This window comes from Camelus ferus, chromosome 8, assembly GCF_009834535.1.
Source record: "Camelus ferus isolate YT-003-E chromosome 8, BCGSAC_Cfer_1.0, whole genome shotgun sequence".
NCBI classification, from domain to species: Eukaryota; Metazoa; Chordata; class Mammalia; order Artiodactyla; family Camelidae; genus Camelus; species Camelus ferus.
Genome location: NC_045703.1, coordinates 18435829 through 18460166, shown reverse-complemented (window position 1 = coordinate 18460166; position 24338 = coordinate 18435829). Strand labels below are relative to the sequence as shown.

The following is a 24338-nucleotide window of genomic DNA, read 5'->3' as shown; positions in this document are numbered from 1 at the left end:
CCCAGAGATTTTAATTCAGTAGATCTGGGGTGGGGCCTGGGAATCTATATTTTTAACAAGCAGATGAGTCTTAGGTAATCAGCCTAGCAACAGACAGGTTGAGAACCACTGACCCAGCTGGTTTCCCTGCCTCTTGACATAGCCTTTAGTCCGTCTCTCACTCCCTCCATCATGATCTGTTAAAAGCCAAATGTGATCTCCTCTTTCTAACCAGTTAAGTATCTCCCAATTATCTATAGGGTAATTTCCAGCCTCTTCAGCATCGTTTGCGAGATTTTCCCCAGGTCCAATCTGACCTATAAATCTCTAATCATCTCCTGCTGTCTTTCCTTGTATATATCCTCTACCTCAGGCCTGCTTAATTTACAAAATCCGTGTTTTATTTCTTGCTTTGGGGCTCTTCATACATATGGTTCTCTCCACAGGAAGGCCTTCCTCCCTCCTTGTCTGCTCGGCAAATTGCTCTTCTTTTCTTCAAGGAACAGTTTCAATGTCTGCTCTTGAAGTTCGCCTTGTCCCCTCTCTCCTGTCCTTCCACTGTCCTTAGGCTGGCCTCTGACTTTGTCCTCATCATCCTGCAAAGTAATTGATTTTTCATGTCTGTCTTATCTATTAGATAATGAGTTTTGAGAGGTCAGGGAATAAATAACCTGCCCCAGATCACTCAGTGCAAAAGGGATCGAGGGGCCTAGTTGAAAGTCTGTTCTGTCCACTGTGCTGTGTGGTTTTAAGAGGCAAATCATGTTAAGAATAAAAAACTGTTGGTGGAGGATGTTCAAGGGAAGCCCCACTTAAGATGGACCATTTTTCCTCCCATTTTTTTTATACAAGTATAATTTACACAGAATAAAAAAAAAACTTTTTAATGAACAGGTTGTGAGTTTTGACAAACACATCCAGTTGTGTAACCATTACATGGCCTTTTATAATGTAGATACAATTGTTTGATTGCTGACCAAACTAATGTTTGTAAATAAATTAGTCCCTCTTGGCCTGAACTTTATGCAACAGTCAAAATGTTCTAAATGGAAACCATTTCCTGAGAAAGAGTTAACCCTTAAAGGTCTGGAACGTTAAGGTAATATGTCTTAGTAATTCTGATTATTAAAATTTCTTGCACCTGAACTTGATTTACTGTAATATTTAGCCTTAGGTTTGCTTAAGTTTAATTTAAAACTAGGATAGAAAACTCATAACCAAAGGAGAAAGCTTTTCTACTTAAAGAAAGACCTAATGGTTAGAAACTTTCTGAATTTAGGTATAATGTATTTCTCTAGAACTCTTCTCATTGGTTCTCTGGAAATAGAGCATAAATCTGATCTCTCACTGGGTCTGTCAGTATTAGATGAGGCCTCCTTCTTTTTGCCAGGCTGGACATCCTTGGTTCTTTGCCACTGGTCTCTGTGTCTTGTCTTCCAGAGCATCGTGGTCCCAGACCAGGTCTGCCGGATGCAGCACCTGAGACAGCGTGACCCTTGGTTTGTTTATCTCTTGTCCTTCTTCCTTCAAAGAAGGTCTCTCTTTTCTTTTCCTTGAAGGCACATGATCGATGGTCACAGTTCTATCTGAAAGTATTTTTTGCACCTATAATTTAGGAAGAAATTGACAGGGAAATTTCTCCCCTAAAGTTAGCGGCTGTGGTGACTGAGTGGTCCTGGAGCAGCTGTCAGGATGCCGGAGGCTCCCCCTGCTCCAGCAAGTCTCTGACCTCTGTGCATCTCATTCCCAAGATGAAGGGATCATTTCTAAGTCTAAAATTCTACAAATCTAGTTTAGGTCAGCGTTTACACACAACATGAAAGACTTAAAATTGTTAATAAATAGGTTCAAAATAAGAACAAAATCATTAAGACAGAAGGGCATAAACATGTTAATAAACATTAATAATATAAAATATAAAAATAAAACAGGTCAACTAGAGTCCAATTTATATTTGTGCCATATTGACCCTGCTCCCCTCTCCCCAGAAAGAAAGCTTTTCAAAGAGAGAATTCCCAAGAATGTTACATAAAACATATTTGAATCTCGGTATTCCTTGATGACAGGATTGACTTCAGCGGTGGCAGAAGGGATAGGGTTTCAATAGAATTTTTCTCTTTTTTTCTTTTTCTAATAAATTCATGGCATGGAATCCCACCCTAACTGTGTAGGGATAGAGGTGTTGACAGCATACCAGATATGATATGTATCCTCTTTTACTCTAATATGCGTAATCTGTATTTGAATTCAGTGTAACTCAAATAAATAGAGATGTAGTTTACCTTCAAAAGGTTATTAAGAAAAAAAAAAAAACAACAAACACACACCAAACTCAGAAAGAGAGGTCAGACTTGTTACCAGAGGCGGTGGGCTGTGGGACAGAGCATCGGAGGAAGGTGGTCAAAAGGTACAGACTTCCAGCTTTAAGATAAGTAAGTACTAGGGGTACGATGCACATCATCATACCACCGTATGACATATAGGAAAGCTGTTAAGAGAGTAAATCCAAGAGCACTCATCACAAGGATAAGTTTTTTTCCTTTTTTTCTTTTATTTTATCTGTATGAGAAGGTGATGTTAACTGAACCTACTGTGGTCATCATTTCACAGTACATGTAAATCAAACCATCACGCTGTACGCCTTAAACTTAGGGATGTGTGTCAATTATTTCTCAATAAAACTGGGGGAAAAAAGTGAAAAAAAGTAAGGGAATCCACCCATCTTTCTTAGAAGAAAGGCAACATATACATTTGAGTTAATGAAAAGCTGGATAACTCATTACTTTATATAAAATAATTCATTATTTATATAAATAGTTAAAGCTTCAGTATTCATGCTTTTTCTTTACTGCTCTCATCCCCCATCATTTGCTTTTGGTTCAAGACTTGGGACTGTTACCAATGGTGAATTTTTGTATCATTGTTTGATATTGTGACGTACTCAGTCTTTCTCTTTAGTGGGAAAGAGAACATATAGAAGAAGTGTGGGATGTCTTGGCAGACAGTACTAAAAAAACATTAATGCACATCGGTTCAGAAAGACACAAATAACTGCAAAGACATGGAGAAATTTCATGCAAATGTTATCATTTGCAAATGTAAGTGGAAGCTGCTGTTATGCTGTGATTCAGATTGCTGACTGTTACTATACCTTCCCTAATAATGGTCATTGGAGGAGGAATTTTTGAGTGCCTTCTGGTCCTCGTGAGCTGTGGGGCCAGTTTGAGAAGGACACTGTGTGAAATGTGGCCCTTCATAGGCTGGAAATAGGGCTCTGCTAAGTGGTGGCTGAGTGCACGGCTTGCATGGTCGGGGAAAGGAGTGAGGGCTTTGTGTTTTCCCCCTGGGGGGAGCCATGAAGGAAAGACGTCAGGCTCCAGGGGCACATGAGCACCCACCACACCCCAGCATGAAGTGTGGTGGACTCTGGGTTAGAGTGATGGGCCAGCGTGCGGGAGGCTCGGGAAGAGCTGAGGGTAGGGGATGCTGGACACTGAAGACACCTGGACTGTCAGTGAATGTACCGTTGGATTTCACTGAAGGGCTTGAGAATAAAGGACCCATATGAAAAAAAATTGTCTACTCCTCACTTATTCATCAAATAAATGTGTAGGCACCATGACAGGCCTTGTAATAATAACCAGAATGCAACACCCGCCTCTGCCCTCGGGGAATGCAGTTAAAGCTGTCACAGGACAGTGCGACGCGTGCAGTCACAGGACAGTGTGATGTGTGCAGTGACAGGAAAATGTCTGCACGGGCTCTCTGCCCATGAGAAATGGGCCCCCTGGGCAGCACACACTGCCTTGGGCCTGCTTTCCTCACCTTAAATTCCATTCTTCTTCCTGTTATTTTTAAAAGTAACAGTTTTCAGAGGTTAAAAAAATAAAATCCTAAGACTTCACCTAGTTTCCTGATACTCACAGATGGTGCATGAAATATTGGCATGACATTAGCTGGAACTGCCTAGAAAGTGCAGAATCTTCCTAAAAACGGGCAGTACCCTGACGGGCTGAGTCAGAACTTGCATTTTAAAGATGCCCCCAGGTGCTTCGTGCCCCTGCTCTCCGTTGGGTGTTCTAGGTGAAGAGGGCGAGGACAGACTGTGTGGCAGAGCCAGTGTTTGACCTCCGCCTGCCTGGTCCCCGATGGAGTCTCCCGGACTCCTCCAACCCCCCCTCCCCATTACTCCTCACCTGCTCCCGCCACCTCTTCTCTCGTCTGTTGGCTTCTGTCAGTATTTAGTCTTAGACCTTCTGGGTCTTTCTCTCCCTTCTTTGTTAGTTCTCTTTTTCAGTATCTCCACTGAGTGAGAGAATGGTACAGGTTTCACTGTGCATTAAAAAGAAGGAACATTTCTATCTCTTTGATTTGGGGGAAACTTTGGACCCATTTCTCTAATTCTTTCCTGCTTGCTGCTCAGAACTTCCTTTGAAGTCAGTGGGAGTTCTGTGTGTGTGAGGGTAAGAACTGGCCCGTGATGTTAGAAATTAGAATCTCCTTACAGATGAATTGTCTTCTGTTCTCTGTTGCATAGATCATCTCACAGCAGAGGCCTTTCGCTCTTTGTGTCCATCTCATGGGAAAAGCAGCATCTGCCCTCTGGTTTGTGGCCCGGGGTGGGTCACCCTGGCAGCGCTTTTCCTGGTGACCTGAAGTAGAGCCGGGCTCCTAGGATTTAGAGGGTTTGTGTGTTTTTTTTTTTTTTCCTATAATATAGAAAAACAAAGCTCTAAGTAGATGAATACCCCATATTTTAAAGAGACTTTCAGCATAGAAAGATATAGTCACAGAAGGATATTATAACAACATTAAAGAAAAGTGAGCAACCATTGGTGGGACCTTCAACAGAAGTCGGCCCCCATCTCTAAGTCACTCCCTCCTCCTAGGAAGATTACTGTCTCTCCTGTCTTTTAAGACTTGTAGTTTATTTTTAGTTCTGGAATATGTTTTGATTTGAATGACAGAACCTTGAATAGGTAGATGGTAGACCTTCTCTGTAAACTATGAAGTAAGATCAGTTTTTCTGGGGTTTTTTGTTGTTGTTTTTCTTATATGTGTTTTTCTTTCAAGTCACTCTCCCACCCTTCTAACAACTCTTCTCTCATAAAAACCATAGTAATGGTAGGGAGGGTAGAGCTCAGTGGTACAGAGCATGCTTAGCGTGCTCAAGGTCCTGGGTTCAATCCCCAGTATTCACTGAAAAGACCAAACCAAACAAAGCAAAACCATAGTTGTTATGTCACTTCCTGACTTTGGAAGCTATGTGATTAAATATTTTTGTACTTCTGTTTTATTTCTTGTATCTTATTTTCTGTTGACAGTATATAGAAACAGACTATGTCTAAGTAAACTATTTTGAAACATAATTAACTTATCCAGAACTATTTTGCATAGGTAGTTTTAATAAAACTGACAGTTTAAATAGGGGGACATTGTAATGAGCAATTAAGTTAAATTCATTTAGGCTAGCTTTCAGGAACTGGATGGAAGTTAAATTTTTTTCTACTATTAAAAAATACTATTTTCTTGAAAATAGAACATAGAAATGTTTTGTTTTACCAAAAATAAACTACATTATTTACATAGACATTAGATTCACAACCTTTAAAATGCTGATGAGCTTTTAGAAATACCAAAATTAACTTCAGTGCTTTTTATAATGTATTGGAAAGTTAATTTTTGTCAGCCTCATATTTCATTTTCATGCTTCTCTCGGAAGTGTTTTACTTGTGGCAAAACTCTTTTATAAACTTGATCCAGGCTTACATGTTTGACTATTAACGGCAGTTGATTCATTTTAAATGAAATAATGTGTCACATTTCATAGATACTTACATGTACACACATGTAAGGTCAATGATTTATAGCCTTAGAGAAAAGCACTTAAGTTGGTCATATTCGTGGGGAAAAAATAGACTCATGTTCTCAAGGAAAAAGTTAGAAATATGTCTTGAGTGTGGTGGTTGCTGTTTAAATGAATTACAGAACTGGCATGATCTCTAAGTTAATCTCCAGCTTAGTACATACTATACTCTTCTCTTCAGTATCCAGAAACATTCCAGGGAATGGCTTCTGTTGCTCCAGACCTCTTTAGCTTACCAAGCTTTTCCTGTTTTCGGCAGAGGAGGGAGCAGCTTCCTGACTGCACAGATCAATTTCACATTCGATGTTGAAGTCTAGTTTCCCCTTAAAGTATTTATTTTCTGTCTGTGAAATCTTTGCTTCTCTTTTCATCCCAAGCCTGTTCTGTAGTTTTAGGAGCCCTGTTTCTTCTCCTTGTGCTCTAGGCTCTCTGTAAAACGTATTGTGTGCCTCTGGTAATGAAACTTCATTTTCAAAAGCTACTGCCCGGAAGTGGTCTTGTCTCCTTGGTTTTTATGTCATGTGTGTTTGTTGGGACTCTAAGGACAGGGATCTGCATTTGGTCAAATTAGGAAAACTTAAGTTGAAATGTTATACCTTGTAATAAATTCATTGTATAAAACATTTATTATTTAATGAATTTTATTGTCTTTCGGTAGATAAACGCGTGGAAAATTGGCCTCTGATGCAGTCTCCCTTGCCTACACTTTGTATAAGCACTCTTTACCTCCTGTTCGTGTGGCTGGGTCCAAAATGGATGAAGGACAGAGAACCTTTTCAGATGCGTTTAGTGCTCATTATCTATAATTTTGGGATGGTTTTGCTTAACCTTTTTATCTTCAGAGAGGTAGGTTTACTAAAGTCACTTTATAATTCCCTCAGGTTATTGGAAATTAAAAAATGAAAATGTATAAAACTATCATTGTAATATTGTACCCTAAGATAGCTGTTAGCTCCTCTAAGAATAAATTTTATATTATTAACAGTTTTCATTTTTGGATGACAATAATATGAATCATACATCAAGGATAGGACAGTTGTTTTAAATGCAATTTTGTAGCAGACAGATTAGATTCTGAAATAACCCACATTGGCTTTTCTGACATTGGAAGTTATTTAACTTTTCTGACCCTCATTTTTCCCATCAGTAAAATAGACAAAATACTTACCTTCTAGGGTATCAGAGATAAGTGAGATAATTATTGCATAGTGTTTGGAACATATTAAGCACTTAGTAAATAGTTGTAGCTATTTTATTTATAATTACTATTCAGCAGTTTCAGGTTTGGTAAGTGATGAAAATACGCAAATGTAAAATACCGATTTCAAGTTTAAATCCTATTACATGATGTAATTGTATTTTAGGTTGGAACTAAAATGAATTAACTGTTATGCAAGTTTGGCTGCTAATCATCGTGTACTTTTCTGAGCACCAGCAAATTCTCCATGACGTTTGGAAAGAATATCCTAACACAGCCATTTTTTAAGTTGTCAGAGTGAAAGGAATTTGTTTCCCCAGAGACTCTTCATTAAAGTTCTGTGTGAACCCAGAGAACTGGGCTGGTGATGCTGGGAGGATAAACAGTTATGCTCCTTTTAAAAAATCTTTCTTTAATTGAAAACTTAGCCTATAGAATCTCAGCTTCATTAAAAAAAATAATTTATTTGGATACTTTTACCTAATTTGTTAGATGCAAACCACTCTGATTCAAGAATAGAAATCAGTGTAACTCTTGGATCTGTGACACGGTTACTCACAACTTCTCTTAATACTATGAGATAGAGTCTCTGTCTCAGTCCAAATGCTACGTCATTTTAAATTTAGATTTCAATTTTAAAATAAATTGACAGGAAATTTTAGATATTCCAACATATTAAATATTTAATGCATTTGAAATTTTTTAGACAATATTGCTTTTAAAAATATTTTGAAAGGTTGCATATTGTACTTAGTCTTTTAAAATGCTATACCTACTAAAACTTTCCTCCAAATATTGTTCCCTTTTTCCAGTTATTCATGGGATCGTATAATGCAGGATATAGCTATGTTTGCCAGGGTGTGGATTATTCTGATGATGTTAATGAAGTCAGGGTAAGTACGTTAAAAATACTATTAATCCATAGAAGTTGGTGTAATTTGGTAGTCCCTAGTCTGTGAAGAAACATGCTTTAATATAGTGGTAAGAGTGTATTGGATTGTTTTGAGTCAATGAAGTTATGCTTTTCTTTAAAAGCACATAATTGAAAATTTGTTTTCATACCTCCAGAATCTTCTCTCATTTGGTGATGTGAGGGTGAATATATGTTGGGTTACTAAAATGTAGTATTCAAAAAAAAAAAAAAGAAGTTCCATGTTTAGTATAAGGATGTATTTTAGATTTTTGGTTTTTTGGTCAAGAATAGAAACTCTTAAAGTCTAATTCATTTGTTAAGAAAGTCTAAGGAAAACAAACATTTTATACACAATGTAATGTTTAGTAAATTAAGCAGAGCACAACTTATATAGGTATAAACTCAATTTTTATTATATTTGCAGAAAAATAGACTAGTAATACAATGTTATCATATTTCCCTTTGCAGTCACCTACATCAGTAAAATTACCATTTTATTCAAGTGAAGAAACAATAAATTATCTTACTTTGTTAAGTATTGAACTCCTCTTGTGTACTATGGTTTATATTAAAGATTACATTAACATATAGGTAACATAATGTAATATATAATATGTTATATACACATAACATATAATGTGACATATATAATATGTTATATATGTATATATGTTTTATGCTACCTGTAATAGATGTAGTAATAAAATAATGTGTAGTAGCTTCCTTTAAAAACAAAACAGCTCTTCAGCATTTGGGTTGCAATATATAATACCAATATTCATCAAGACCCAAGACCACATTGCTTTAACGTACTGATCATAGTACTAATGTTCCATGTCTTCATTTCCCTGTTATGAGACTTAATGCACTAATGAAAAATCACCCCTTTGGTTGTCATGTTGGTTTTATCCACTCAACAAAAGTGGATTGAACATCCGCTCCGTGCAGGTGGCGTGAAGGCCACTGGGGACCCAGGTGGAAAGGCAGACAGGATCCCTGCCTTTGTGGGGCTGACATTCTAGTGAAGGCAGGAGAGGCAGACGCTGGTTGTGTGCAACAAATGGTTAACAAGAAGATAAGACCCGGGGTGTGACAGAGAGAGAACAAGGGGGCTCCTTTATTTAGATTTGTTGGCTGGGATAACCATCTTGCTAGAGCACCTTCTCCCCGAAGCACTGACTCTGCTGTTGCTTGGCTCGGGGGAGGGAAAAGGAAGAGGGCTGGACTTGCTTCCTAAGTGGTGTGCTCATAGAAAACCCCCCTTGACCAAACAAGATACTTACAGTTTTAGGTTAAAGGTTGAAAAACACCACTCTGGTCATTGTGAACCTACCCTCCTGACATACATAAACAGTCAGTTCTTTAAAAATTAGCTATGGTGAGACTGTCATCTAGGAGGGGAAGGAGCCAGAGAGTCAGCAACAGATTGCATTTGAAAATTCCCTCCCTCTCTCTTCTCCTAATGTTAGATGTGGTAGGGTGAGTGTTTTACCAAGAGACTCATTTTTGTGTTCATTGCTGTGCACCAAGAAGTGTCTCTTCTCATTTTGATGTAGCTATTCAGTTCACAGACTTCTTTTTAGAGAAGGATTATTTACGACTATTCATGAATCGTGGCTAATTTAGAGGCCCAGATGAGGGGAAAATTAGGACGTTATCTGTCACCTTCCACATAAAGTTTACCGTACCAGTTTGTCCTTTCTTTTAAAGTGTGAGCATAGTAGTGAATATTAAATACAGTGTTGGTGTAAGTAGTTAACCATTCCAAGCCTATTTTCAACCAACTTTCAACAGTATTACGACTCATGCAAATACAGTAAATAATTCTCCACTTGAAAATACAAGACATTATTGCTTCTTTGGCTTTTCTCTTTCCTCCTTGCCCACACTTTAAAATTGTCATTTTGTTTTTCAAAAGCATAAAACCAAATCCAAACAAACAGTAGCCTGTGACCCCCAGAGGATGCAGGTATAAAATGAGGAAGGGCTCTCTCAGCTCTGCAAGCCCTGGGGCCGGCTGTGAAGGCATCTGTCACAGCCAGACGCACACGGCTTTATGAACAGACCGCAGTCAGGTCCTGCTGCCTTTGCTGTGTGTATGCAGGGCACGCGTCATAGAGAATACTTGACAGGAAAAAAGCTGAGTTTAGGTTACTAGTATAGTAAGATTCTTGTAATACATTTTAAACCATATATACAGAGGTCACCTCTTACTGGATCCTTGGATCCTTAATCTCAGCATGTAATGTAATCTTTCTGCACCATCTGGCGTCTTAATTAGAGCCTAGGAAAAGAAAAGACTCATGTAAGCAGGATTATATTTGTGACCTAGGAAATATTTGTTGTTTTTGTTTGTTTGTTTTTGTTTCAATTTATCATTTGAAAGATGTTACTGCTTAACACCAACTACTGTGATGAGATCTTACTTTGTTGCACGTGTTAAAGTGAGAGAGACCAGTTGCTATACAATCACACTTGAAAGGACATCTGAGTTAGGACACAGGCTAAGCATGGGCCACTGAAATACCTTTACAGAGTAAGTATCTCCGTTTCTCTACCAAAAGGAAGATCATAGTCAGGGTGAAAGCGTTGACAGCTCTGCATCCAGCAGCGTGGTACTCGTGACATTCAGCTGTGGGACAGACTGAAAATTTTCTCTGAATCTTTGGCACTACACAGATACAGATTTAGATTCTTTCCCATTTTTTTCCCCATGAAGAGATGCCTAGGTTTTTCAAAAGCATAAAACCAAATCCAAACAAACAGTAGCCCGTACCTTTTGTGCAACGAAGATGAATAAGGACTTACTTACAATGTGTAGGAAGCCATGTGATTGTGTCATTGCTGTGTTTATAACCGCTTTTCCTTTCTTTTTTGCAGATAGCTGCTGCTCTGTGGTGGTACTTCATATCTAAGGGAATTGAGTATTTGGACACAGTGTTTTTCATCCTGAGGAAGAAAAACAACCAAGTCTCTTTCCTTCACGTATATCATCACTGTACAATGTTTACATTGTGGTGGATTGGAATTAAGTGGGTCGCAGGGGGACAGGGTGAGTATTTTCAGGAACACATCCGCATGTATTAAATTACGTAAATGTGTCAGGTAGAAAGTAGTGAGAATTTGACTTGGTCTATAATTTAACTTACTTGCATAGTTAATCATTTTCTTTGTTAATTCCATTTTAAAGAAATTTAAAGAAAGTAAAGATTTAGCTTTTTATCTGTGACGACTTTCATACCTAAAGATTTACCCCAGAGAGAAGCATAAACTAATCCTAAATGTAGCAGATAATAATTTTGATGGGGAGCAGTTCTAGTGGTTCTGATCCAGAGAATGCCAGGATATGACTGCTCAGTCAGAAGCAAGTCCAAGCACAGAGCCCACTCCTGCTCTCAGGCCCAAGGGAACCTGCTGGTTCTTACTCAGAGGAGGCTGTATGTAGCCTTCTAAATGTTGAAGAGGATCCGAATTCACAGTTTGGCCAAGGTCTGCCTCCAGCTTTGCAGATGCCTGCAGATTGGAGATGGTTTCCATCACTGAGCTGGAAACAGACCGTTCCTCTAATGGGGACCCAGGGTACAAGTCACTATAGTACAGTCACCCTACTACTTTCTCTTTAAACTATTTAGAAACATGAGAGAGAAATAGTGTCTTGAAGATACGTATTTCATCACATCTAAAGGCAGTAATAAGACATTTACAAATCTGCTTAAACAATTATGTGTACCGTGACTTTCCCCCCGCCAAGAAACAGAAGGAAAAGTACTTTAGCAATAGTTCTACATTAGCGTCTACTTAACGCCACTGGAGTAGCCCATTTGAAAACCTGCCACTCTGAAAGTCCTTTGCGTTTGAAGAACACCCGTTTTATTTATACGGTGAAAGCCTGAGTCTAAACTTTGAAATTACTCAGCATGTTCTGAAGAGAAGGCTTTTCCATTAGAACTATTTTACAAGTCTTACTCCTAATCTGTACTCAAATTAAATGTTGGAAAATAACGGAGATTCACTTACTTTATGTCTAAGTGGTTTATTCCCTAATAAAGGTTTCTGTGTCTTGTAATTACCTCTGTTTTTCTAAAGCATTTTTCGGAGCCCAGCTGAATTCCTTCATCCATGTGATTATGTATTCATACTATGGGTTGACTGCCTTTGGCCCGTGGATTCAGAAGTATCTTTGGTGGAAACGATACCTGACCATGTTGCAGCTGGTGAGTTAAATGCTTCTAAAGTTTTTCTGGTGAAACACTGAAATTGTTTGAGTCTGATTGATTGTAAAGTGCTGAGTCTTTTTTGACAATTTTCTGTTACAAAGTCAATTTCCTCTGTGCTCCAGCTGTAGGAATTGAGGCTGTTTGGCTCTGAGCGACCTGTTCGTAGACCTAGTGGTCACGGCCACTTGCTTTTTACATGTCCTTAAAAGACCAGATGCAGCTCTTGTCTCTGTAAGAGAACTAGTCCTTAAAAATATCTGTGAAATGGGTGAGTTAAGATCTAAGCACACCACAAAGTACACAGACTCATTTATGATTAGAAAAGAAATCTAACTTCTTTCTTTTTTTTAATTTAATTTTTAAAAAAATTTTTAGGGGGGAGACAATGAGGTATGTATGTATTTCTTCATTCATTCATTCGTTCGTTCATTGATTTAATGGAGGTACTGGGGATTGGACCCAGGACCTCATGCATGCTAAGCACTCTACCACTGAGCTGTACGTGCTCCCCTACGTTTTTTCTTTTTCACTTAAAAATATTACCTCTCTTCATCCTGCCCTTGCTTAAATTTTCTGTTTTCTGTTCCATTTTTCATCCTTGTTAGTAGATCCCATACATTTAGAATCTAAAGATTGTAAGGAAGGCACGGAGCCAAGGAAGGGGTGGGGTCAAGGAAGGGAACAAGGACTAGAGAACCCCTAATTCTCTAACACACAGTCCTTAGAGAGCAGAGCTCAGCATTTTCAAATGCCAGTCTTCAGAGCAGATGATTTTCAGCACATACGCCTAGTAGGACTTCTTGTAGCATCTGGGTGTGTCAGTGTAGCATTCAGACCTAAGCGCTAGCCCGGTCACCAAACTGGAAATCGCAAACCAACCTGGTGGCTATTCTTCAAGCCTTGGAATTGATTATAATTTGCTTTAATCATAGCATGTACATAATTTTATCAGTGAAATCACATTTGGAAATACTATTCATCTCTGCTTTAAGTTGCCAAACAGCTGGCTAGCCAAACAGGAAGCACAACTTTTGGGGAATGCTGGGTGTGAAGGAGGCACCTGGAACTACAGTGCTACAGGAAGCTTCCTCCACTTTTTGTGTAAGCTGTTTATACAGACGGTGTAATTCATTTCTCTTAGTAATTAGGCAATGGTACTGAGAAAATGAGGAGATGAGACAAATCCCGTGAACTCTTTGTATGTGTGTTGCTGGAGCCTGCCCCGGACTTCCCCAGAGCCCTGCTGTGCTCAGTCACACCCCTGCACACACCCTTTTTTTGGGCATGCAGGTTTTAAGAATCATTGTGAAATCAGTAGTTCATGAAATCTGGGTTTTGCCATGGAAAACTTGAAAAGTTTTTTACTCTCATAGAAATTTTGGGCTTACGATGGAATAAATTATTTTAATTATTGTAATTATAACATTTATTTGTATTATAAATATAATTGTATATATTTTAATATTTAATATAATAATTAATATTGATCATGCTATCCTTAAAAGAGAAGACACAATTGCCTGTTCCAAATAGGGTGTTAATTTTGTGAAGGGTGGTGTATTTCCAAGCCAGATATTCTCACAACAGTTCATCATGTGAGTTAATCTTGTAAAAAGTTAACCCTTGTTAATACCATGGAATTCATAATTCTTACATTGAGAACCATTCATTTATTGATAGATCATTATTTACATTGATTTGCCTCATCTTAATTAAAAGTATCTTAATTTTGGCTTTTCTCCTTTTAAACACTCTTAAAGTTGAAAGTGATTCTCTCTTTTTACACTTACTATCAAATATCTACTAAATTTTACCCAAAATCTTAGTTTTTAAAGGAAGGTGTTAATTCAGATGCATATTTACCTTCCTGTCTGCCATTCTGTAAGGACAAATAATGAACCATTTTGATGAACTGATTTCTACAAGTATGTGTACCAGCTTGCTGACAACTTTGTGGAGAAAAATCAGTCTAAAATATGGGAGGAAAACAAACACTGAACAGCCTACAGTGCTATTACTTTACTTTCTTAGGCCACTGATAGTCCCTCTCATTAGATAACATCATTCAACATTATCCAAAAAATAATTCACTGGGCCCAGACACAGTGCCAAGGACTCGGGGGTCCTGGGTGCCACGCAGAGCTCTGCCCTCAGGGGCGGTACCCGGGTGAGAGCTGGACAGCCCAGAAGTCAACAGAAGCAAAAGTGATCATTCCTGTGAAGGAAAAGACCCACCCAAAACAAGACCCTCTGGTTCCCGGCATTGATGGGCCCATTGGGTGGAGGCACCTGAGTCCCAGTCGCTGGGAAGCCCTGGCTGAGGACACGGCGTTTGGGCGGCGGCCTGAGCGAGGAGGAGCCAGAGGACGGAGGGGCCCGGCCCGGCGGGTGGAAGGCCCCCAGGCGGGGGCAGGCTGCGTGCCGCCCGCCCGCGCCAACGTCGCCGCGTTGCCTTGTTTTTCAGGTTCAGTTCCACGTGACCATCGGGCACACAGCGCTGTCCCTCTACACGGACTGCCCCTTCCCCAAGTGGATGCACTGGGCGCTCATCGCCTACGCCATCAGCTTCATCCTCCTCTTCCTCAACTTCTATGTACGGACCTACAAAGAGCCCAAGAACGCGAAGCCTGGAAAACCGGCCGTGAACGGCGTCTCAGCAAACGGTGTGAGCAAGTCAGACAAGCACCTAGGGCTGGAAAACGGAACAAAGCAGAAAAACGGAAAAGCGAAAGGAGAGTAAACTGAACTGGGCCTTAACGGTTGCTGACAATGAGGAAGCTCCCATTTCATACAGGATTTCAGGGAAAAGAGCAGCAAATGAGGGTTTGGGGTTTTGGGGAGAAGACAAATGTGCTCTATGTATTAGTAACCTTTAGATTGAGTAAAGTGTTAAATACAACATCCAGATGTTTTATTTATGAAGTTTTTATTTTAAACATTTTTTTTTTATTAGCCTTGATGTTGTCAGACCAAAGCAATCATTACATGACTTTAGAGGCCCTCCCTCTGTTCACATGTGTTTGTCTAACGCATGAGACTTTTCAGGTACCTTCGTTCTTCAATCCGATGATCACAGAAACACGGTCTTTATGCATTTTTTTTTTTTTTTTGGTTGCTAAATTACTTATTACCTACTGACGAAAATCAGTGACCTTCCATTTTCTGGTCCCGAGCTGGAAATGTGCACATTTGAATTCATTTGCTGACTGGAATGGTCAAATCGCTCCACCTCTAGTCCGAAGATACCCTTTTGGTTGTTATTAAATTTTAAAAATCTGATGATTTCTGTAGATTCTTAGAGGCTTGATGATGATGGTGTTGGTGAAAATACGAATTACAGTAAAATCCTGTCTGGCGACTCAGAGGTCACCATGACTTGCAGCGCAAATCACTGTGGGAAACAATTTTTGTGATGAGAAGGCAGCCTTTCAATACTCCTGTTACTACCAGAAATATATTATGAAAATTAAGATTATTGTCTGATTGGAAATGAAACAACTCATGTCTTTATTAGTAACATCATAAAATAGTTACATTTATGGGCTTTTAGAAGAGTATGTTGATTTCTTATCAGGCTTTCCTTGTTTTGATTTGTGGCTGTTACCGATTTTTCATATGTGGAAATATACCTACCTCTTCTGTTGGAAAGAACATTTAAAATTAAATAAATTTTAATGAAAAAAATCAAGGAGTCCTCTACTGTAAATTTTAATATTAGCTTTTGAATTCACTAACTTTTTTCTTTTTTTAACTAATAGCATATACCAAGATTTTCTGTGAAACTATCCTTCTCTTTCAATGTATTTAATTTTGGAGTGATATTTTCCTTGTGACAAAGTTACAAGGTTTTATTTTTAACTAGATATGAAGTGTAAACCCATTTTGGTACAATATTCTTGACTCCTTGGTGCTAAAGCTTGATCAATTCAGTGCTTGATTGTTACAAGGTGTTAATTGCTGACATAAAATGAATAAAAGTGAGAGTAGCCAGAACCAACAAATGAAATTTGCTGTTTCCAAATGAAGTATTTTATGTAATATAAAAAAACTACTGGAAATCCGCTAGGGAAGAGAACTTGTACAGTGTCTTATTAAGTAGGTCACATTGCTAGTGGGTATTGCCCAGGAATCATTAGAGAAAGGGAAAATGTGACCCCTCCAAAAAGCATGAATGTTTCTAAGTATCTTTAAGATGTCAAAACTGCATGTGCAGGATGTAATGCTGTTTGTGCAGGCTATCTCAGAATATTTTGTAAACTATAAACTGTTTATTGTGCATTAAAATTACACTTTTCCCCAAAGGCATGCGGTTATGAGAATTACAGAAAATTTGCAACACATGTAAGAGTTTGGCCTAAGTGGATTCGACACCTTTGTTTTTGCTGCTCAGTGTGTAATGACCAGAGGTTTGTAAATCTTTGTAAACATTCTGTACTGGTTCCCCAGAGGTGTTCATTCCCTGCTACCTGATTTCAGCACAATAAATATACTACAACTGTGGGAAAAAATGATTTTTTTTTTTGGTTAATCAGTTTGTTATCATGTAAATTATCTACTAGATGTTTATTTGATTCGATTGTTTAAATTCTTCCCTGCTGCCAATTTCTAAAGTAGAAAAGAAATGAAACTAGAACCTGGATGTCAACAATTGCTGGTAAAAAGCTTATTTTCTTATGGGAATATTAAATTTAAAAATTAGTTGCCTTTGGAAGAACTATTGGATCAAGGCATAAAACATATCATTTTCTTCTGATTTATTCTTACATTTGTCATTTCAAATGTAAATTTTAGCACTTTTTAATGCTGTGCTGTTTTGATTCCAAAAATAAAGTTGGGGAGCTCTCGTGTTCTGATACTTAAATCCTTCAGTCCTTACTATACTTTAAGTTTCTTGACCAAAGATGATTTTAAGATGTGGTAAATACAGCCTTTTCTGTCAACTTTGGTAATTTCTGTATCATCACACTGAATACACATGCCTCATACATAAAAATCAGTACAGGAGGACTGCAGCCTCTTTTGGCAAAACTTTGTCACTAAAGAAATGTCTTCTTACATAGAAAGCAGGGAATTTGTTAAATATTTGCAGTGACTAGCCATAGCTGAGGCGTGGAGCAGTGCATTTTCTTGTAGAATCAGTAACTGTCACTCTTCCCCCCCCCCCCATCTACATTATTTATTTATTTATTTGGGTCTCCCTTCTGTCGCTCTTTTTTGTTTCCCCCTTTTCTCTGTTACTCCTGGCTCTGCTTTGCTGGTGGACGCTGACCAGTGACTAGTTTCAGTTTTAGCATTGTTAATTTATTCGTTGTCTTTCTCTCTTTCCACACACACACTCTGTATGCATTCAAAAAACATTTTCATATGGATTATTATCTTCACATTTTAGAGCATGGAATCCAGCCGTGTTTTGTTGTCTATTAGAAATATTTTAATTTCCAGGTTTGCTCCATGTAACCCCATGAGTAAGAAGGAGAACCCAGAGGTGGAGGTGATTTTTGCCATCATATCCGTTTGACAAGACAGGCATCACGTGTTGACTGTTAGGACAGAACTTTGGACTCTCACCTTCATTTCAGTGCTACATCACGCTGAGCTGGTCACAGTCTCTCAGCTCTTCCCTTGTTAGAGCCTTAATCTCGGCCCGTCGTGTTCATAATGCCGTCCTTCCTGAGAAAAAGACGACTACGGATGTAGAGGATGTGAAGAGGCATGCTCAGTACAGACCTGGGTGACGAAGACTTAGCGTCCTGCTGGATGATAAATAGGGTTGCAGAGCTGGGAGGCACCGAGATGCCAAACTACGTGCCCAGGAGCACAGCCTCTGAGCAGCAACCATAGACCTGCTGGAGGAGACTGGTCACCTGCCACTTGGCATGCAAGCAGTTTTGACAGGTAACCATGGAACACAAGTCCTTGATAGTTTATTTGAGAATCCACGCTTAAATTAATCTTTGGTATCTTAGGTAGAGGACATCTGCGCCCGGGAGAGAAGTGGAAACAGATCCCTTGTTTGAAAACCCTCCAAATCCTACAAGTAGAAGTTGGTTTTCCTGATATAAATTACAGGGGGAAGGTGCAGCTGTGAATTGATAGGCACAGCTTTTTTTTTTTTTTTAAGTTTTTAAAACAGGAGGATTTTACATGGATACATTCCTGAAGGGCATATAGAAGTCTAAATTAAAAATTACAACTGACATAAAGAACAAACACCAGATGAAGACTGAGATTCTAGAATACATCACTAAAAGAGCATTGTGATGTATGGAGAGGTGGTAATAGCTGTGTTTAGGTGATGGTTAATTAACAGGAATTTTAGGTGAGCAAGGGTGATCTGAGTTATCTCTTGGTGTTCTTTTAGACTTATAGGTCTGAGTTTTGCTGTATCCTTTGAGAAATAAAACTTTTTTCCTACCTGTTTTAAAAAATGCCCAGAACTTAGGTCCCTTTTTTCCTTCATTTTTTTCATTTTACCACATAAAGACATGTTTCTGTGTCCACGTGTGAACACATTTTCCTTCATCTCTTTATTCCTTGGAGATCTATCTGGTCTTACATTGAAACGCAACTGGAATTTTTTTATTTTTCCCATTCTCCTAGGTGAGATTTTACCCCAAGAATGTGTCCTTAATGTAGCTTCTCCTTTAAGAATAAACGCACGCTGAAACACACCCCTTGATATCTGTCTACCTAATTATAATATTCGAATGCACCTATCAGAAGGCCATGTTGTAACTGAACATCTGCACAAAGAATATGTCCAAATCAAAAGCGATTCTAAAACGAAAACATCTTGGAAGGTTTAGAAAGTACAGCCATTTCTAAAAAGGTAGCATCTTGAAATGGTTGGGCATCCCACCTAATATACAAGGCGGTGGGCTGTAAAGAGTATCTGTTGGTCTACGTGCCTGTTGCAAACACTCTGCCCGCCTCTGCGTTATCCCGGAACCCCTTCTCTGCAATTTTAGAGAAGCCAGGGGGCTCCTTTCCCTCAGTTTAGAATTTTTTTTTTTTTAAATTTATCACAGGGAGAAAGGAAAGCATCCAGTTGAAATCCCTTCTTTGTCATCCCCGTTGAGTTTCTCCTCCCTGTGAGGAAGCAATCCTGAGAACCAGTCTTTCAAGAATTGTGATGACCACGATTGCCAAGCTGTTTGGTAATGAGAGGGTGGGAAGTCTTGCACGGTAGGTAGCATTATGTTAGGGACATTCACACCTCACCTTTGAATGTGGCTTGTGTTCCAGTTTCATCGTTGAATCTGAGAATCAAGGACAACTCTCCCATTTTTATAAGCAGATTATGTGGTGAGGGTATATGAGCTGTACACACACGGTTGAATTTCAGATCTTTTCCAAGTTCAGTTCTCGTCGTGAAAATTTAATACAGAAGGTACATGATCAGGAAAGAACAGATAACTGCTCGTCAAAGCTGTATTTATTTAACAACATTTACGTGTTTTCATTATGTTTGAATTATTACTGCCAGCCCTTGTAAAAGTGGTGTTGGGTCTTTTTGCCAGAAAGAAAAGATGGATGGGAGCTTGTTAGGCAAAAAGAGCAGCCAGATGAATTTGGGGAACACGTTTCTAATTTATCCTTAGAGCTGAGATTTGGAGTTTACATCCTAGAGGCTGCCCTACAAAGTATACTTCAGAAATCCCGCAGAATGTTTAGGTTAGTGTGCTGGGTGTTTATGGGCTCTGTGAAGCCGTTCCTAACCCCTTGATATGTTCTCCCTCCTTCCCTCTCCTGGTACTACAGTCTGGAGGACAAAAAATTAACGTTTCTCAGACTCCCTCACAAACTGAGGTTTTGTCCATGTGAGGCACTCATGAAATTTTTGGAAGGCAGAAGGGAGGTGGATGCCATCCCTCTGTAGTAATGCAGTTATATAAACAGGCTCCTTACAGACGTGTTAGCAACAGCTGAATTACATGTTTCGCTGTCTTGGCATTGTTTTTGTGAACGCAGGGAGTGGTGTTGGTGATAGTAATCACGGCAGATGGGGGTCATCTGAATTTGAGGTCTAGGACTAGCTGGTGGCTTCCTGACTTTTAGTCCTCCAACCTATCAATAATCTTATAAGCATTGAATCCTTTGAATTAAAGCTCTTTTTGCTTGAAATACCTTGAGTGGTATCTGTTTCATGCAGTGAACCTTACCTAGTTAAGTATTCAGCACCAAAATTTAGTCAGGAAATGGACTATCAAAGATAAGACTATGGAATTGGCTATCTGACCTAGTTGAGTTTACAGGCAGCGATAACATCATGACCAGTGGGAAACGAGATACTGTTTTCCACATAGCCAATAGCTGTTTTCACCTTTGGTTGCCAAGAATGAAATAATTATAGAAAGCCAAGCCTTTGGCAGACCACGTGACTGCTGCATTGTGGTATTGTGTTGGAAATGAGGAATATAAAGACTTGAGTGAGAAACCTGTTTCTGATTGCCCTGCAGAGCTTACAGAAAGAAAATGAGCTCATGTTTTAAATTCTTGGCTGCCCTGAGAGGCCCTCTTATAACTTGTAGCTACAGATCTGAAACATCTTAAAACAAGATCCAAAGTTTGATCCAACATGGGTTGCCGAGTTACAACTGAAGTTTCCAGCCCTCAGTAAGTGAAAGCTGTGGCATTAATTGGGAAAGAGTGGGACCCAAAGAATTGGAATGAGGACATTAGGATGGATTTGGATCAGTCTGAGAGAGCCTGAATCTCTCAACCCCATTGACTATTTCTGGCCAAGAAAAGCAGCACTGTCTTCCTTGTCAGGTATTAGTCCTTCATTGCTTGAGATCCTGTCGTGACTTCAACCAAGGTAGTTAGTTACCTTTCAAAAGGGAGGCCGATCTTCCTTGTGTCTGCTTGCTACTCTTTCAACGTCATCACACCTGTACAGAGAATTAGATCACAGCATGCCCCAGGGAGACAAGTGCAGAACCTATCCTGGGGAGAGAGAGCCTACAACGATCAGCTTTAGCTCATTTTCCCCGGTAGAAATGTGTAAGAATAGATTCTATGAGTGCTAAGCAAGCAGAAAGAAAGATACCTTTAGGTTGGACTGAAATTATTACTATAAGTGCACTTAACCAGAACTTCATAATTTGAGGACATAGCTCAACCGTGAGAAGTAGCTGTCATGATTTGTCAACTGTTTAACTAAAACCTGGAATCATTAGTGGCCTACATCAAAATGAGACATATGGTTGAAATTCATTGCAGTAGTGTGGAGGAGAGGATCCAAAGGCTTAGAGAGTTAGGAGTTAGGAATGTTGGAAACGGTTTATCATGCGTGGCCCACTGACCTCACTCTATTAGAGAAATGCATTGGTAAATGTACATTGGTGATAGGTCCTTGAAAATTTCTGTGCGGGCTGTTTCCTGAAGACTGGGGATTGCAGGGAGGAAAACTTTTCCTCTACCCTCTTAGGTTTGTGCCTGAGACCTGCAAATTAAACTGACAAAAGACAGATTGACAGGAGAAAAGGTTTGTAACTTTTATTACTATTAATGTTTTTAATTTTACATGCATAGATGCTTCATGGGACAGAAGTGAAAAACCCAATGAAGTGGTTAGATTTGAGAGCTTATATACCATATTAACAAAAGACAATAAATTGTGGAGAAGTGACCCAACAAAGGAAAGGGAGTCTGGGCTTCTAGGCTGATACATTGTGTGGAAGTAACTAGGAGACATATGGGGGAATCTAGTGGTAGACAAGGGTAATTTCACAAGGTTTTGTTTATGCAGACTCACCTCAGTGCCTTTTCCGTTTTCAGTGATAAGGGTTGTTCTCCTTTTCCTGGTGCAGAACAGGGGACAGCTTCATAAAGGAAATGTGTGCCCTGCTTTTAGATGGATGGAAGGAAGGCAGAGAGCTCTTCTTGTGTCTGCTTTTTCTCAGTGGCCTTCAGGTCAAGATAATCTTTATGTCAAAGTGGCATATTTTGGGGTGACATATTTTGATCCCCTCCAGGATGATGAGGGAGGGAGGATGCTATCTCTGAAATGCATTCCCCACTTCAGTGGGAATGATGGTATTCCGGATGGCCAGGGGCCAAACGCCAGTACTTAAATGCCAGAGACAAAGTGGACATGGTTACAGGAATGGGAGACCGAGTCAGAGTGGTTATTAGAAGAGCTTTGTCCATAAGTGTCTATGGGGGTGGCTAATTTATTATAATGTCCCTAGGACTGAATTAGATAGGCAGCCTACAAAAGTCCTACTTGATGTCTATCCCTGACTCTAAAGTTAGTGAACACAGGCATGGCTTGAATCACCACCATAGAGAGACACAGCCCCTCACCAATTTTCATATCTGAGTCAGTTCATAGACCCAGAGCTTCCTAAATGAAAGGAATGTTGGGTCCCCTTGAGAAAATTCCCTATGACATTGTCACAAAGATACACTATAAATCCTCCTAGCTTTCACCAAAAGGGAAAGGAAATAAGCAGACTTTGGGGGGATTACCAGGACACTGAGCTGATGCCGACCATTGGGCACCCAAATTGCTACTGTGGCCATCAGTGGAAATGGGAACTTAAGGAGGCCAGGCTATAAACGCACCTTTGGCCTGAGTCCATCCTCAGTGGGCCCAGGGGATCCCCAAACCTGCCTCTCTGGTTCCTGAATGTATAAGCTGGATTAGACATAATCTGGCTGAATCTTGACATTGGTTCCCTGTCTCATAGAATGAGGGCTAATATGGATTAAAGGCCCAAGTCCAAGCCCCTGAAATATCCCCTCTTTCTTGAAACAGTGGACCAAAAGCAATGCCATGTTTCTGGGTGTTAAGAGGTTCACACCAGCACCAAAGGCATGAAAGATTCAGGGGTGATGATTCTTATCATACACCCATTTAACTCTCCTACTTGACCTGACCTGAAATTGGAGAGTCTTGGAGAATGACAGTGGGTTATCGTTAACTTAATCACGTGATTCCAAGTGCAATGGCTGTCCTAGATGTAGTCAATTAACTGAAGCCAATCAACATAATTTTGGCATCTGATATTTAGCTATCAATCCATTAAACATTTTTCTTCAACTCTCTAGTAAGAGATAACATGAGTAGTTTTGTTCACCTGTATTCCTTCGCAGTTTTAACTTCAGGACAATGTCGATGATCCAGCATTCTGTAATAATCTAGGAACCTTGTTTGTCTCATCATGCCATAAGACCTGGCTTTGGTTGATCATGCTGATTGGATATGGTTAGTAAGAGGTAGCAAGCAGGAGGTAGCAAGTACCATGACTCTTTGGTAAAGGACATGCATTCCTGAGAGTGGGAGGAGAAACAGCATGCAATTTCCAGGGCCATGACATCAGTAGTTTGGTGGACATAATAGTCCAGTGGTCTGTAGCAGTTGGTTTTACTTCCTCCGTGAAAGACAGTTGCTATACTTTGTCACCTATCACTGTTAAACAGGTGAATTTCTTAGCTTGGTAAATCTCACTGGACTTTTGAAACAACATATATACATTTGGGGGTGCTGCTTTGACCCATGTATCAATACCCCATAAGGCTGCCAGTTCTGAATGGGACCAGAGTAAGAGATGGCTTCATTCCTACTATGGACTGCAGCAGTGCAAGTTACTCTTGATATCTGAGCCTCAAAATCCAATAGATCAAATGATGCTTGAAGAATCTGACAGAAAACAATCCTGTAGGGGCTTCTGACAAGGCTTGATTTAGAATTACAGGGCAGCCCTCTAGGATTTTAGAGCAAAGCCGTGACCTATTCTCCAAATAACTCCAAATAACTGGACTGCTTCTGGACCATGGTAAAAATGTGTGTATCTGACCACAGACTATCACATGGTCATGTAAGCTGAGCTGCCTGTCATGGACTGGGCGTTCTCTGATTCACCGTGTCATGAACTAGGGCGTACACAGCAGCATTCCTTCATCAGGTAAGTGTCACGGGCAGTGCCTCAGACGACCACTGCATCACTCCTGCTGCACTGTCGCTTTTCCTCAACCCATAGGTTTGACCTCTTGAAAGTTCCTATGAAAGGATACTGACCCATATGGACACTGCATCACCTTGGTTCCTTTGCCACTTGGCTTCCAGATGGGTCCAGTCAATAGAAGATCAACAGGTAGACGAACAGAGTGGGTAGAACATCTGTTCCATGCTCTCTCCCTGCTTCAGTGTTGCATCTC

The 24338-nt window shown here is 39.7% G+C and overlaps 1 protein-coding gene across 1 annotated transcript in view; it reads left to right on the top strand.

Annotated features, from left to right (window-relative positions):
* The window catches only part of ELOVL4 (ELOVL fatty acid elongase 4), a 31660-nt gene extending 14635 nt beyond the window's left edge, over nt 1-17025 (top strand). Inside the window, exons 2-6 of the mRNA XM_006182094.2 lie at nt 6504-6691; nt 7856-7936; nt 10837-11008; nt 12043-12170; nt 14638-17025. Coding sequence (XP_006182156.1) covers nt 6504-6691; nt 7856-7936; nt 10837-11008; nt 12043-12170; nt 14638-14913 — 845 coding nt within the window. The 3' untranslated portion in view covers nt 14914-17025. The remainder of the gene's footprint in view (nt 1-6503; nt 6692-7855; nt 7937-10836; nt 11009-12042; nt 12171-14637) is intronic.
* Nucleotides 17026-24338: the final 7313 nt, after the last annotated feature.